Below are 16794 nucleotides of genomic sequence, written 5' to 3' on the forward strand. Positions count from 1 at the left end.
CACATTGTCCCATGAGGACTGAACTAAATTGAGTTGCAGGGCTGCAAATCACGAAGCGGCCTCATTTTAATCATGGCTATTCAAGTGCTAAGGAATGCAGAAAGTAAATACATATTTGTTTTTAGGCCATCATTTGTCCCATTTGCAAAAGGAAAATGAACGTACTCAATCCCTGAGGCTTTAATCCTAGGAGAATACCTTGGGAAATGAACCTGCTATAACCACTACACATGAAATAACACCCTTTGATAAATCCTCTACTCACTGCTTTTGTCACAAAGCTTTTCTCCATGATCCATTAACCCTCTCATTCACACCTCCACCTTTAAATAAGACTTTAACCTTTCACACTTCTTCTGCCACTGGCACCGCAGTCCCTGCTGGCTTACTGGTGACTGATTTGCCTGAGCACTGACTGGAATCCAACTTCCAGGGTCAAGTTTTGCCCTTGTCTTTAGACCTGGCTTGAGAAAAAAATCATAGTGCCCAGTCCTGCAGGTGTAAACTTGGCTGCGGCTAGGATGACCAGGTGGTTGGATCTGCAAATCAGTCCTTGACTATTATGCTACTTCAAACACATTTGAATAAATACTCTGCATACACAGATTTGATCAGCTTGCATTCCTAGTGCTGCAGTGTCCTTCTCTTTGGCATGCCTTACACTCAATTAGAATTAGTCCAGCCAATCTGTAAAACAGTGGTAAAACTCTATACAAAGCCCAGTGTTCTAGTTGCACCCCAGTCCTCCCCACTTCTCCTCCTGTGTTTTTTCCATCTTTTAGCTCTATCAGTAGTTTGAGATCTTCCCTATCCTCAAAGCATGATCCAGCCTCTGATCTTTATTTGTCTTCACTCTCTCGCCTACTCTCTTTCTGTGGCCCAGCCTTGTAATCCCTGTCTCTCAAACCTGTTCCTAAGCCATCTAATAAATCCTTTCTCCAATCTCCTCCCTCAACTTAAAATTCATCTAGCCTGTGTATAATTTACCCACTTGAATAACAGCAACCCTTTCACCTAATCTAACTGCAGCTGGCAGGGTCAGAATAGGGCTAGCAATTGACTCCTCTTCTTAATCTTCAGAACAAACGTATCCAAAAGACCTTGACCATAACACCTCCTTGCCTATGGTATCCTCAGCCCTACTAAATAAGGGCAGTTGCTTTTGTTGATGCCTGTAAGTAACCTACTGTCTTTGTGGTGGAAGTCCCTTCCTCACCTCTGAGCCACCCAGGCCCTTGCTCTTAGTTGTACACAGTCATTATTCAATTAGCTCTCCTATTTTGTGGAGGTGCAGGCCTACTGGTTCAACCAGAACTTGAAGGCAGTAGTTTTGCCTGTCTATGTCCTAGAGGCAAAAGTCTCGTTGCACAACCAGCCCCCTTGCTTTAGGTAATAAAATGTGATTGTACAGAGGCAATATACTAAAGGCATGGAAAGAGGGATGGAAGTGATACAGTTCCATGAGTTACCACTCATCAGCCAAATCAAGGTGACAGACCCTGTTTGCCCCTTGCCGTATTACGAATTCACAGCACCACTTTAAACCCACTACTACCAGTTACTGCCACTGCAGTGGCAACCCAATCAGCTGTGACATTTCTGTCTGTGTCCTACATTACTCAATTCAACAACTGTCCAATTAATTCGATAGCTACCTGGGGAACCTGTTGGGAGCTTCTGAGCTTTGATCTGTGCTTTGGGGTTTGTTACGTAGTTTCACTCATGAGCACTGAAGTGAATAATCTGGATACTTTTAAACAAAGTACTTGCTAAACAAAAGCTGTGCATTCTGGAACATTCATCTGGGATTTGAAACAAGATCTCAGAAAGGAAAAAGTGACTTACAATTTTAGATAACAGTGACATTGATAATGCTGATCTAAAAAGACAGCCTGAGACAACAAGAATCACCGACTGCTATTATTCACCTGATCTTGCATCTCTTTCCTCATGAGGGTCTGTTTCAAGTGAGTGGTACGAATGACCAATGAACTGCCGTGGTGACAGAGGCACAGCACCTTTGGCCTCTCACATGGGTCACCGACAGCCCTGGCTGCCTCCAGACAGTGCATAAACCACCCCTGGGTCACAGAAGGATTGCAGTCCTTACCTTCTCCTGGTACTGACGCCGTGAGGAGTCCAGAGACTGGATTAGGGCTGTGGCATGGCCGATGAACATGGCATAGCAGGTGGCACCAACAATCATGCTCAGCATAGTGAGCCACACATCTGACATGCCAACAGGCGCCTGCTGCCCATACCCAATGCAGAGCATGTGACTCATTGCCTTGAATAGCGCATAGGAATACTGCTTCCCCCAGGAGTCATTCTAAAGAGACAGATAGACAGACAAAGCTTTAGCAGTGAGACAAGACATTCTCTGAGCTGAACACATTTCAGAAAAGCATACCTAATGTTAGACCCAAAAGTCCATGCTTAACTCTACATGTTAAACAAGCAATTTAATTATTTGATGGCTTGGAAGTGCTGGGCTCACTCAATTTAAAAAAATAATAAAAAGCCCCAATTTTGTCATCTGACATTAACTGACTTTGGCCAGGGTTTTTACAGATTCTATGTACTCTTCCCAGCAAAACTTTCCAGAAAGGAAGTCAGACGGTCTGACACACTGGTAACCTGGGATAAACTGAGATGATGCATTGGGATATTTTCAAAATTACCCACGTGTGGGAGAAGAAACTGAAGCAAATTATTTCTCCACTGGGAAATATGAGTAAAAGAGAACCTGAGCAAGGTTGCCAGCAGCAAAATCTTAAGAGTGGGGAAAATCACTCCCCAGAAATTTATGAAATGGTCAGGATCTCTGGTCATTACCTGAAGAGATGGGAAGGGCAGAAAATTCAGATTATAAGGTCCGGACAGCAAGTTCTTCACAGGGCTTTTTTCAGGGAGCTGAGAAATCTACAAATGGGCTCATCTGAGAGATGCAATAAACCACCTTGAGAAGCCAGCTAAAGTCAATGGCTTCTTTCAGACACCCTCTGCTCTCCACTCCAACTAACACAAGAAGCACCTCAGCAATCACATCATGGGATAGGGAGAAAAAACAGCATAAATTTCATGATTATGCTGATTAGCTTGAGTTCATGGAACAGCTCAAGGTACATTTACTATCCTGTGGGTATTATATGCTAGCAAGTCCTTGCTACAAAACCTTGTAAAGTAAATGCACTGTCATCACACATTGCTATTACAAGGTATGTGAAAAAATACCTCTGCTACAGTGACATTCATTGCAGCACATAGTCTATACATTCATCAGTCTTCTTTCTGTTCCTAGGAAGGTGTTAACATTATAGATGTAGCTATGCAGACACATATGCCATGGTAACTTAGAAGGTCATTGTATAAAAGGCCTCATTTATGGCTTGCCAAATAGACAAGCAATACTTTTGTGAAATTCACTCAGAGAGATGCAGCAGCCTCAGCACCAGTCGCCAGTAATGCTGGGAGCCCTGGAATTTACTGGACACCTCCTCGGAGGTATCTAATCACAATCTAATCAGGTGGGCAGCTGATGACCTTTCTGTAAACAGCTCTTTGAGTGTCAGTAATGTTGATGGAAATTTTTCAGTAAGCTTGCAAGTAGTAAACAGAAGCAAAGCGTACTGCTGCTGTTTGTGAGCTGTGGCAAAGAGCTGGAACCTCTGGAGAGTGTTAATGCTTGGTTAGGAGATAAGCACATGGACAAAGACAGGCGATAGCATTACCCTGGCCATATTCAGTTACATTATGCAAGACAGGCCTGATTCACACTGCAACAAGAAGGGCAAAGCAACAGAAGTGACAGCGAAGCAGACACAGAAGAAATAGCACATTCACAGCCCTAGAAGACGCTGGTCCTGGCTGGCGCCAGCCTGTCTGGGCTCACCTCCCCAACAAAGCAGGAACCTATTCACCTCCTGCACTGGAAAAAAACTACCCTTGAGTCAACAGAGAGAGACAAGAGACAATATGACCATTGGTGTCTCTATTCCTGGTGATGCAGTTGGCTTGCCAGTGTGTAAGGAGCCACAGCCCAAAGGGAAGCCAGCTACAGATGAAGGCAAAGAGCATTTGCAAGGATCCAACCACAGGGGCTGCCTGAGGTATAAGCACCAAAGGAGTGAGTCTGCTTGCTCATTTGCCTCACCCATGTCTATGCTGTGGCTCCTAGAGTCCTGCCCCCCCCCCCCCCCCCCAAAAAAAAAAAAAGGGGGGGGGGGCATTTTTCCACCACCCTGGTTTTGTGTCATTGTGCAGACCCACTTCTGATTTGTGAAGTCATCAAGCATCTCACACACCTTACACAGGCTTCCCTGCATCTTCAATGTTAACATTTCCAGGAGCCACAGTCCCTTTCCCTCAGCCCTGTAGTACTAGCAGTCATAAAGCTGTGGCCCCTGCACTTACAGAATGGTAAACGCTGTAAACTCTATGGCTTTAGTCCATCTATTGCCCATGCCTCAGCAGGGAAATGCTCATCCTGAGACAACAGGAAGGAGCAGTCACATTTGACCAACCTTTGCTTAAAACGGTGCATCACCTGTAAAGGTGGGCAGCACATTCACAGCTTTACTGTGGTAGAGGCAGTAGTGCAGGTGTTCTGTCCCATCCCTTCCTTGTTAAATGAATTCCTTTCCCATGCAGGCATTTCTCACTGGACACTGCAGAAATGCTGCTGCCTTCTGAGTTCAGTGTGGCTTAACAAGGCAGCACATCTCCACAACAGAATTGATAGCAGGGAAAAAAGAAATGCTGAGGGATTCCAAAGGGAATCTGTGGAGACAGATTAATAATAGCTGAGCTGGATTTTGATATATCAGGAAACTGGTTGCCATGGTCTTTAATGGCCACGAATGATCAGATCCTAAGAGGAATATCTGGGTATTAGGCAAGTTGAAGTTTTAGAAGCCATTCCTCCAGCAACTTGCTGCTCAGGAATGCTGTTCACAAGGAAGCCTGGGTGTGTTTTGTAGGAATTAGTCACCCAAAACTACAACATCCAACATCAAGGAGCCCCCATAGCCTGCGGACACTTCTGGCTCCCTGGGAACTCTAAACTTACAAAATCCCAATTCCAATCAGCAACAGGCCTCCTTGTGAGGGCTGCCTCCTTCATGCCAGACTGAGGAGATCACTGAATAATGACAGACTGAGGGGTGAGAGCTGGAGGAAAACAGGAGTGTTTAAAAAAAGTCCTGAGCGATGTGGTCTGCTGGGAGAAGAGATAAAGGACTGCTGAAAGACAGGCACTTCCATGAAGGGGAAACCTTTCAGAGCAATTCACTGTCTTTAGGACATGACCTCTGAGTGGTTTGAGCATCTGTAAAGAGCACTGGATCCTCATGGTACAGTTTATGTAATGACTCTTTGTTTACAGGCCTCAGTATGTCTTTAATTTTTAGGCCTGCTCTACACTCTTTTGTTTTCCACAGAATAAGCAGGCAGGTCAAGAATGCAGTACTTTAAGCCAGACTAGCAGTAGTGGTTCCAAATGTAGGGTGGACACAAGTTTACTAGCATCATGGTGCCTTATACTGATACAGCTTGTTTGCATAAGCTCCATCCCCCTATACTCAATACTCACTATGCCAGTCCCCATGGTGGGACAGTTGTACTACTTCAAAAACAGAGTAGCTGAAATGGCCCATTAGGGTAGGTAAATGAGGCCTTAAACTGCAGAAAGAAAATGACTCCTCGTTAACCAAATCTCAAAGCAAGCTAAAATGGAGCTCCAGATCTGTGCCTGAACATAGTCAAGAAGGATGTTATCTCAGATACATGCCAGGCACCAAAAGCATTTGCAAAAGGGAGTTAAAATTACTTTGAAGCAGTTTCTCAGACTAGCTTGTTTTTAACATCCACACTGGCAGTACTATAAAGGTTTCACTGGGATTAGTGTCTGGACTGCAATGCCTCTGCTCAGATCCACCCATGAATACTTGGAGACATGTTCCTGGAACTCTTCAAAGGCAGTGCTGGGTTCTGTAGTACCTCACAGAAGTATGTAAAGAAACAGTATGGTGTCTTACAGGATGTTCTGGGTCTGATGTACATGTGATTGTACCTGGCTGAACCCTCACTGGAGAAGACCAGAGAGGAGCAGACAGAGAAGTACTGGCAGATCCTGGGCATAGGGGTGTAGTCCACAGACACAATGTTATGCCTGACTTACACCACTAACATTTCACAGTATTAAGGAGCTGTCTGTAGTGAACAGGCATATTTCAATCTTGTGATCTCCCACATTTGTCTCAGCAGTGATCTTATCTGGCCACGGAGTTGTTACTCGGGGTTTGCTGCTGCACACCACTTGTGTCAAGCTCCGAAATAAGGCCTCTGAGCATCACTGCCCTCCCCTGGACTGCGCTGTAACTGCTGGGCCGCGCAAACAAACCTTTAGATCCAGTTTAAAGGAAGGGAAATAGTGGGATGAGAAATAGACATGACAGGTCAAACTTCACATCGGACTGGGCTTATTTCCAAGGAGAGTTTTGCATGGCCTTCACGTAACAGAAGAGATTTTCTCGGGGCTCTGAGTGCACCAGTCTCAATTGTTCCAATCAGCCTTGCCTGGGACTGCCACCCATGCACACACAGTTCCTGGAGCTCCATTTCAGCGCAGGCCTGGGCACCCAGACTTTGCCTGAGCTAGCTGTACCTGCACCCAGCCCTGGGCCCTGAACGTACACTACAGCCTTGTTTCCAGCCTTGCCTCTGACCCTGTCTCTTGCTGCTCCTGATTAGACTCACTTGGGTAGACCCTGGACACGACTGTCACCCTGCCTTCACTGGAATGGTCAATGGACTGTGTTATCACCACTTCTGCTCTGCCCCCTTGGCTCGGGTGACCACATCCTGGCTCATGTCCCATCATGAAGCAGCCCTATTCTTGCTGCCCCCTGACAGATTTTTTAAAATGTGATAATCTACTACATGGCTTCATATGCCTACTGAGCAAGGGCAGGAGGGATCTGCTGGACCAGAGGCTTGGAGTGAGTTAGGAATCACGCAGGAGATCTATGCAGGATTGCCCTGTCTTCCACAACACATGCTGCACCCGTTTCTCTTCCTCCTTTCTATCAGCAATACCGCAAGACTGTGTTGGGGGGCGGGGATGGGAGTTTAAGCTCAAAAAGAAAGCTACTCTCCTTCTTTTGTAGAAAGGAAGATGATTAGTATTTCCTATGCAAGGTTGCTGCATTTGACATGGGGATATTTGCCTTCCCTGCAGGGTTTATCAGTTCAGCACAATACCCAAGGGAGTGAGCCACATGTTTCCAGCAGCTTTCAGGTGTCAGCAGAGCTCAGATTTCTCTGATCAGGAGCTGCCAGGCAAGGGTCTTGGGGAGATGCTGCTGCCCACACACATGCTGCTCTGCAGCTGACTCAGTAGCGCTTCTCTTTTAATAATGTGCCCTGTAGGGAAGCTAACGCTGAAGCCCCTGAGTTAGGGCTGAGCAATTAATACTGAAAACATCCTTCCCTGCCCTTCCAGAGCCAGTTCAGAAAGAAGTACAGAAACTCACTCCTCCTGCAATTGCTGAAGGTGAAACATGGTACATGTAGAAAACACCAAGATGAACTGGACCCAGGGATTTATCAAGCCTTTGATATGATTTTGGCAACACCAGACCCTTCACAGATCCCCTGGAAGAGGATCAAACCTTTAGGAAGCAGATGGGAGGTGATGAATCTTCTTTCCCTGCTGCATTTGAATCAGAACTCAGACTGCCAAGTGATAGGTGGGAAACACTGGAGGGGCAGAAGAGCAGCACCAGCATACTAGAGGAGAAAGCCTTCAAAACATTTGGCACCTCACTTTCAGCTCCCCTTGGCTGTAGCAGCTTCAGAAGATTCCTTTTTTTCCTACAGTGGTTCCATCCCAGGTTTTTGCCTTCTGTGTGTGATCAGGGCAGTCATGCACCAAGTATATTTATCTCCTCAAAGGTATGCCCAGGTCAGTACAGAATGTCCCAAAATCCAAACTAGCAACTCCCTCACAAATGCCATCCTAGCCTCCCATCTCCCAACCCTGTCCATTACAGCTCTCAAACAGAGCCATTTCTGGAAACTACCATCAAGCTCTTGGCACCAAAGTCTGAGAATAGCCCAGACCACCAGTTTCTTGTTGTGTCCTGACTCAGTGGAAGCAATTTCCTATTTCTTCACAATAGACTAACAAAAATGGTGGCACTAATTATGCCATCCACATCCATCACTGGTCCCAAAGACCATCTGGAAATCTTCTCAGGAGATTAGAAGAAAGAACCTTATTGTGAGAAGAAACTATCTGATTCCAGAAGAACTAAATATTCTCTTTGTTAAATGTTCTAAACCCAAGCTATTTTGGGGCTGGCATATTCCTGTACAGCTTCTGGAATGGAAGCCACCTGAACTACAGGTGGCGCATATAACCATCTCTCTGGTTCTTGAGTTTCCTGAGGCTGCGTTTCTGAGACAGTCACTGAGACAATAAGGGTTTTTCACTTTTATTAAGTGGAAAAGGTGAAAGTGATTTAGCTGCAAAGAAGCAGTGGAAAAAAATCATACAAGGCAAGTTTAATTCCCAGCTTCACAGGCTCTCAAGGCTGGGAAGACAAACACTGTAGTGTAAGTCTTTGCCTGGTAAAACTCTGCTCTGGATAGATGCTTTCTACCCTGCCCCTCCTGGAGACTGCTGAGCCCTCCTGCCTATGGGATGCATCCCTCACCCCTCTCAGTGTCACTGCTATGAAAGGTGCCTAGGCTAAACCTTTTTTTCCTCTGTCCTGTCTCCTGACACCCTTCAAGACTCTATCCCTTCACTACACAGTTACCCTGATGGTCATTTACAGGTTCTGATCAGTCTGGCCACAAAATTCTTTTCACAGATCATAACAATTTAGCTTTGTTTCCCCCCTCATCAGGCTCTGACCCCAATATGTTCGCAGCTCTTCATTCCACTGGGTTACACAAGTGGTTTTCTGGCTTTACTGCCTCTGAGTGAAAAGTGTCCCAGAGCACATTTGGTTAGCTTGCGCCATGCATTTGTGCCTACTCAGTGCAACCCCAGGTTCCTCAGACTGTTTTAGATACCCACCATCACAGTATTTACTTATCATCAGAAGCATCTGGGGAGGGAGAACTCTCTGAGCCTCCCATCTTAACTTGCCTGGGAGCAACACAGCACAGTGTTGGGAACTGAACTCAGGTGTCCCACGTTCAGTCACTGCTCCAGCCGCTGGATTATTCTTCCTCTCACCGTGTGTCTGCTGTTGCTAGTTACTGCCTTCTGTGAAGGTTTTCCATGTACCAATTAGCAGTAGACCTGGTTGTTTTGATTCTTCAGGTGATTTTGCAGCTTGTGCTGCAGCTCTCATCCACTGGCTTTTGAGCCAAGTGTGCTACTCACACTTGTAACTCTGCAACCCTAGCTTTTACTTCTTCCCTCAGGGTTGGATGGGAAAAGCAAAAAGAAGTTGTTGCCATTAGACAGCAGCCTCCACCCACATATTAAGATAAAGGAAACATGATTCAAATCTGCTGCTCTGAAGCTGTCCTGCAAGGGCACCATGGCCAAGACACTTCATCAGATGGGGAGGATTCTCTCTGCACCTCAGAGCTTTCCAGGATGACGAGCTGTATGTCCTTTTGAACCTGAATAGCACAAGCACAATGGGGCCCTGATCTTGTGTTGTTCCTTCCATATAAATAAGAAAAAGGCAGCGTGGGGGAAGACAAGGCAGCTGCTGCATGGGTTGTTCTTGTGCTGTAGATAAATAAAGGGTTCTAGTCTCCAGAACTGTCAGTCTGGCACCTTTCAACAGCAGGAAATGAATGATGATTGCAGAGGGAAGAAAAGAATAAATAAACACCAAACAGACGACTTTTTCAAGGATGCTCAGTCTTCTCAGGCATGGGCAACATGTGCCCACAGCTCCATATGTGGGAGGCATGGGAAGTTGGCAGTTCTTTTATACATTTTATATTTGTTCTGCTCTGCCCAAGTGCCTGATTATTTTCTTTTTCTTTAAGAAGAAATCGGCTGGGGGAATCTGGAGGTTAAGAGCTGCAGTAAGAGGCAATTTTTTAAGCTTTGTCAGGTTTTGCTGCTTAATCAACTGGACATTGTCCCTTTCAATAAAAGATCCTGAATTCTCAGCGAGATGGTTGACAGGTACTATGAACTCCCCATGCATTTACCATATGGTATAAATCTCTCTCACAGCAAACAGCAGAGTGAGCAGCACAGCTTGGGATGTTATTGGGAAGTCTGGCTACTGATCCTGTGATGAGGGGCTGAACTGTGGCTTGGCAGAGTCTGTTTCAGCCCATTCTAATGGGATATTGTGTAGCTCCCCAGGGAGAAAGGTGGGTGATCACACTGACCCTTCAAAAGGATATGGAGCAGAAGGCTTAACAATTTCCTTGGGACCAGAAATGGGAATTATGGATCAGACCCAGCTACGGCTCTAGGACCTCCTCTGTGCCTCTTGCCTTTGGTTCAATATGCCCAGATCCCAGCAGAAAACTCTTTCTGTTCTTGCTCTCTGCTGTTTCCTGCCAGGAGGGGAAGCCTGGCTCCTGCCTTCTGCTGCAGGCAGCCCGCAGCAGGCTCTGCTGGGGCTGGTTCCTGCTCTACAGCCCTGAGGCTGTCTAGTTGCAGAGACTGCCCCCAAAGCACCTCCATGCCCACAGTGCTGTGGCTTTACAAGGGTCTGCTCTATAGCAGAGGCAGGCCCTAAAAGGAGGTGAAAGGAAATGAGAAGCGGGGTGATGCCATGTTAGTGCTGGGAGGTTGATGCTGAAATGGTGATGCTGTGACTGAGGGCCTGAGTTTAGGGCCATAAGGGAGCAAACAGGACGGGCACTTACCACCATGCGGTTGAGGGACACCCAACAATCGTCAGGGAAGTCCTGCAGCATAGGCACAAGGAACTGGAGGCAGCCATCCCAGTGACACAGCAGCAGCATCATCCCAATCAGGTTCACAATCCTCACCACCGCACTGGCCAGATCATAGGTCATGTGGAAGATCTGCAGGGGCCAACAGGGAGCAGATTAGATGGCAGCTCCCCAAACAACCAACCCAACATAATTAAATGCAGTATCAGGGTTAACAACCTTCTAAAGTAATAGAAAAGGCTGCATCAGCTCAGCTCAGGTCAGACACAGTATGCAAGCAGAACCAGCTGAAAAACATTAAAAACCAAAATATCCAATCAGAATCATTCACCCCTCTTGCCCTTTGATTTTGCCTTCTAATTTACATTAAAAGCTCCAAAACTCATTTTATAAAATAAGTTGGTTGCAAATATTTCTGGAACATTAGCCACTACTCAGAAATAAACTCTTATCATTATATCTTTTTAACTGCAATGCCCTTCTTTGATTTCTGCTCTTGCTGCATATAAGCTACACACTGACCCAATGTGGAAGCTGTCTTTGTACTGGATGTGAGATGCAGTCTTCACAAGTATCAAATGCAAGAAAGAATGGCTTCAGACGCAGCAGAGACTTCTAGAACAGGATCTGATTTAACTATTTTCTTGTATTTCTTGTATTCTGCTGCTCTATCACTTCCAGTCTTACATGAAGGTGGGCAAGGAAAAGAGAAACGTGTCAGAGCTGTATAGCAGTTCTCAGCAAGGAAGCTGAGAAACTGGTAAACAGGCAACAGAAACCACACCTCTGCAGTCAGTTCTCTAATTCCAAGGGAGTCTGTGGCCATGTTGTCCATAGTACTGTCACAAGCAGGACACACTGAGAAATCCAGGTGCCCTCTTATGAAATCTGCATATGCAGTCAAGAATTGCTTGATGGACAGATGCAGGTTTTTCCCTATGGGTGGTGTGTTGTGGAGACACTGGAGGTGCTTGGCTCTTTTATGTCCAGCTTCATGATGACAGTTACGACACACAGGGCATGCCAGTGACTGCTATCCTGAGCTATCCACACAGGTTTGGTTTTTCCAACATTACAACGCACCACAGTGAGAAGAGTTCTGGAGAGTGTGAATGACCCTTGGTGGCTCAGCACAGAGCCCACCTTCTGGCCTCTTTTGCCATTAACACAAAGAGAGGAGACCTCCAAACTGTCACTAGGCAATGGTTTGGGTCCAGTAAGGACCATACACTTAGTCCTCACACTGTGCTGGCTTCCAGCTGAAGAAGCCTATTGCATCACCCTGAAAACAGAGACCCTGAACACATCTGGCATCCTCTCCCACATGCTGCTGTGTCACCACTGCAACACGGAGCTGGGATGGACGGAGGCCTGACAGCCATGCCCCAGCCCTGCCAACGTGTCCTGCCCTAGAGCTTCATCTGGAGAAATGTTAATCACTGCTCCCCACACACAGTCTTGCTGTTTCTGGCAGAGGCGAAGTGAAGTATTTAGACAGGTCTGTGTGAATGAAGTGGAAAGACTGCTGTCAACTGCCACAGCTGGGCCTTCTCAGGAGGCCTCCCCATGGTTTGAAGGCACATACAGCTTGACTAGTTTGCAGTCCAGCCCGCAATCTGGTGACACAAAGTTCTAGTCCGATTTAGCGGAAGGGAACAGAAAGCAGAAAAATATGAGGAGCAAAGAAGACTACTGTGAATCAGATGAGGCTGTACATCCCAACTCTATTCCTGCGTTTCCATCCTGACCTGTAGGATGGTATTCCCTTCCAGGGTATATTTCAATCAGCTCTGTCCCAGTCCAGCTACATCAGCTTGAAGCTTCCCACAGAGGTTGTTTACCCCACCCACAGCCCCTCCTGCTCTCTCAGTCCTGGACTCCCCAACAGCCCTGACAAAGCCACTCCACTCAGCCCACAGCCTCTCTGCTATGTCACCTGCAGAGTCCCCCTCCACAGCTGTGCTCTTGTACCTTGGCCATGCCCTGCTGCTCCAGCCCTGCGCGGTCACACTTTCTGTTTCCTGACCTGCCACCATAATTCTCGTTACAGCGTGACTCCCAGTGCTGTTGTAAAACTGACCTCCAAGTAAGCCGTGCAGAGCACACAGTGACACCTATCCAAGCTCACCATTTCCTCAGGGACGTAGCAGGATTAACTGTCAGTTTGTCAGATGTAAAATAAACCTGTAAATGCAACTTTCTTATGTGGCACCAGGCAGTGGGCCAAAAAGCACAGAAACCCTGATACAGGCTTATATAAGATAGGAAAGCAATTTTCAGTTTACCATGTTATTAATAAAAATGATAGTGCAGTGACTGAAACTGCAGGGAGCAGCACACCCAATGCTTCCTGCCTGCTGAACACCCCCAGAGCACTGCCCAGGCTCCACTGAGCCTCAGTGTAGGAAGACAGGCATGCAGCGGGTGACTCGCCCTCCTGAGAATCATCTCTAGAGGGGTAGGTAATTACTAAGGGAGATGACTGTCAGGGAAGTACGTGAAGTGGGGGGCAGGCCATAGGCATGCTATGTGACTGTACAGCTACATCCATGTAACTCCTTGCTGCTGTGACAGAGACAGTCCTGCTCCTCCCCAACCACTCATGGCAGTATGTACTTGCCATCTTTGCCTATACCAGGGATTGGCCTCCTCTGATCCCATAGTGAGTCAGTTAAAGCAGCTATAAAGGCAGAAAATTTTTGTTATAAAAGAAAGGAATCATGGTTTGTCAGTTTAGCTGCCTAAATTGGCTCCTCACTCTGACGTCAGAGCTAGTTGTTCAATTTGCCTGTTTCCACACCAGATATTAACATTTCCCCACCTAATCGGGATGCCACAAGGTCATACTCACTGAGAGATGCCAACATGCTCAATCCAAGCTGCGAGGGAGCCACAGAAGAATGCTGGAAATTAGGATGAATGATTTGGATAACAGCTTCTAAACTCCATTATTCCTACTGCACCCAAGATGGAGCTGAAGCCATGTCACTTAGTGTGAGAAAGGCCATTCTAGCAATATTTCTGGGCTAAAGAAAATACCCAAAATCCAGTATGAAAGGCTGTTCTAGGAAATCCAGCTCTCAGTGCTGACTAGGTCAGTATGAAAGCTGAACACATAATTCATAAAGAATAATTCCTACTGGTTTCATCTTTTTTTTTTCCATTGCAGAAATGATCATTCTCATTTAGATAACTCAAAGTGAATCCAGCCTATCTGAGTGACAGCCACGAGCTATGCTTTTAATGAAGCCAGAGCAGCAGTCTGCAGAAGGATCTCTGAATGGATCTTTTGTGTCACCAGGGTTTTACTGTGTTAATGACTTTTCCTCTCCCACCTATGAGTGTTTTTCGAAGAGCTCCAGCCCTCCTGTAACTCAGGGAACTCCAGCCAGGGACAGGGAGAAAGCCTGTCAGAAAGTGCCCTTCTTACTTCTTTAACATATTAAAAGCAGAGAGTTATCAGCTAGAGGGAAAGAATGGTTTAGGGGAAAAGTGAATGGATATGGAGCTGCTTATATGATAACTGGGATCTATTCTAGTTAGGCTAGGGCAGAAAGCCTTTGTTCTGTGGTGGACCTCCGAAAAACAGGAATAAATGAGTGTGTTTGCTTCTGCTGTTAGGCCCTGCTGTCTCCTCTCACGCACTAACAACTCACATATTCAGTGGCAACTAAGAAATGGCAGCTCTGTGCAGAGTGTATGTCTTGGCTCACAGGTCTTCCTTCACTGCTAGGTCATCAACCATCATGTAAGTCACCCATAAGCACAGGACCCAGTGTTGAAGCACAAAGGTAAGGGAAGTCCCGCCTCTGTATTAACACCAGGGTGCATCTGCCTTTGTAGTGCACAGAGCTCAGAGAGGCCAGGAGCTCAGTGGCCATTTGGGATTGCCCTCTAATGCCCAGCACTGACTACTAGAGGGAAGGGTCACAACTGAGCTGACACAACCTCCCACACAGGTAGAGACAGGATCTGCTTTACGCAAGGGTAGATTTAGCTCACCTACTTTGGACCAAGAGATCTAGACAGCATCATTAGGCACGTCTGGTTTGTGGCACGTGTTTACCTGAGAAGGAGGTGCACTGCATCTGCATCTCAGGAATTTCTGTTCCTCTCTGCTGCCCATAAAGTAAGCCTAGATAATGAACTCCAACTGTAAATGCCTGAACTGCAGGTGAGACAAATCCAATTTCAGTCTCAGGAGTTACCAGCTCATGCCCACTCCTTGGAATACATTTACATTCACATGCAAGAGAAAATAAGAAACACTCACTACGTGGCACACAGGCATAACTGTGAAGGGGTATGAATAAACACCTTTCACTGAAAAGAAGCTCCTACTGTAAATAGCTGCTTGTGTTGCAGGGAATACTAACTCCTGTAGTGTGCTGGAGAGTGTCTAAGCCAGTGCTGCAGTGCTCTAAAGCAGTCTATAGCTCGCCAGGGAGAGGTGGGGAAGAAACATTCTAAAATAGCTGGTCCATGAGCAGAGGAACATTGAGTGGTAATTGGAACTCCTCTGGTTTTCATCCTGAACACTCAGGGCTTTCTTGTCCTGCTGTAACACAACCCAGGCTAGGTCCCAGAGCATCACACTTCCTTCTGCTGCCCCTTGAACTGCTTATGCTTTCCATCTTTCTGCTGCCTGTGATTGGAAAAAAGGAGTGGGGAGGACAAGAAGGACAAAGCATGGATTCACACTTAAAAGCACCTCTTTCCGAGGGTATTGTCTGATAGAGCTAATATCCTTGTTTCTTGATCGTCCAAAACAAGCTGTGGCTTCAGAATCCCTGTTACAAAGTCAGGCCTGTCTTTCTAGCCAACAGACAGATACCTTGCAATGCCTTCTGGAAGGACAGCTTGGGAAAGTGGGAGGGCCAAAACTTTCCTCAACAAAGTCATCTCTAGTTACATGAGTTCCATCTCAGAAATCCTGCTTATACAGAACAAGCTATCAGGATCCTACCAGTATGAATCTAAAATCTCGTCAGCCCCAAATTACTCTGTACAGTACTCCTCAATTGGCCTTCTATTGCAGCAGGACTCCTCTAACCTGATCACTTGAGCTGGAAGAAATCTAGGACACCCCAGAGAAGTGGGAGTCTGGTTCTAGCAGTGAAATAAGGGCTCTGACTGAAATCAGTTGTATGTTTAATTAGGTGTGTTGGTTTATGTTGGCATACAGCTTGGTGTGGCTATCCAAGCCAATAGGTCACCAGAATTTCTCAGATCCTTGAGAGCGATGTTGCATTAGTGCATCTGTCTGTCTAGGCCCACGGAGGCCAGACTGCTCCAAGAGACTGAGAGCCCACCCAGGGGACACTGTGGGCAGTGCTGTGCAGGGGGGCAGCGTGGTCCTGCTGCATGCTGCACCACTCTGCCGGGCCCAGGCCAGCTCCAACAAAGCCTTTGTCTGCGCTCAGCTCCCCAGCACGTCAAGCTGTGCAGGCTGGGATGAGAATGCACATCCCTGCTGGCTCTGCATGTACCAGAGGCACTATGCTTAGAACAAATGGGTTTTCCTGTGGGTCTGGGGACCGCAATTCAGAGGCATACTAATGATTTTGTCTGGAGCCAGCACAACTGAGCCAGAGCTAAACACCCCAACAGAGAGAGCTAACAGCATCCACGCTCGCTCAGCTGAACGCTGGCTCTACATAGAACTGACTTCCATCCATAGGGTTTATGAACAGATTCTGCACCACAGGAAAGCAGTGAAACTGCTTGTTGCCCTTCACTACCACTCCTAGCAACATAGCAGTATATCTGTAGCCTGCATCCAAACTAAGAAAGCCTGCTGGTCCTGAGCCAGTGCTGGTATCTGTATCCACACTATGGTTAATATAAAACTGTGATAAATCCCCTGTGGACAATCAAGTAGCTGTGACACTGCTCCAGCTTAAT

General features: G+C 46.6%; 1 protein-coding gene across 1 annotated transcript in view; it reads right to left on the reverse strand.

Moving 5' to 3' along the window:
* Window positions 1-1258: 1258 nt before the first annotated feature.
* The window catches only part of LOC119150815 (potassium/sodium hyperpolarization-activated cyclic nucleotide-gated channel 4-like), a 72203-nt gene continuing 56667 nt past the window's right edge, over window positions 1259-16794 (reverse strand). Inside the window, exons 3-5 of the mRNA XM_037393788.1 lie at window positions 10861-11022; window positions 2111-2329; window positions 1259-1345 (exon numbers count right to left, since the gene is read on the reverse strand). Of these exons, the coding sequence (XP_037249685.1) occupies window positions 1259-1345; window positions 2111-2329; window positions 10861-11022 (468 nt within the window). The remainder of the gene's footprint in view (window positions 1346-2110; window positions 2330-10860; window positions 11023-16794) is intronic.

The sequence above is a fragment of the Falco rusticolus genome, chromosome 7 (genome assembly GCF_015220075.1).
Source record: "Falco rusticolus isolate bFalRus1 chromosome 7, bFalRus1.pri, whole genome shotgun sequence".
NCBI lineage: Eukaryota > Metazoa > Chordata > Aves > Falconiformes > Falconidae > Falco > Falco rusticolus.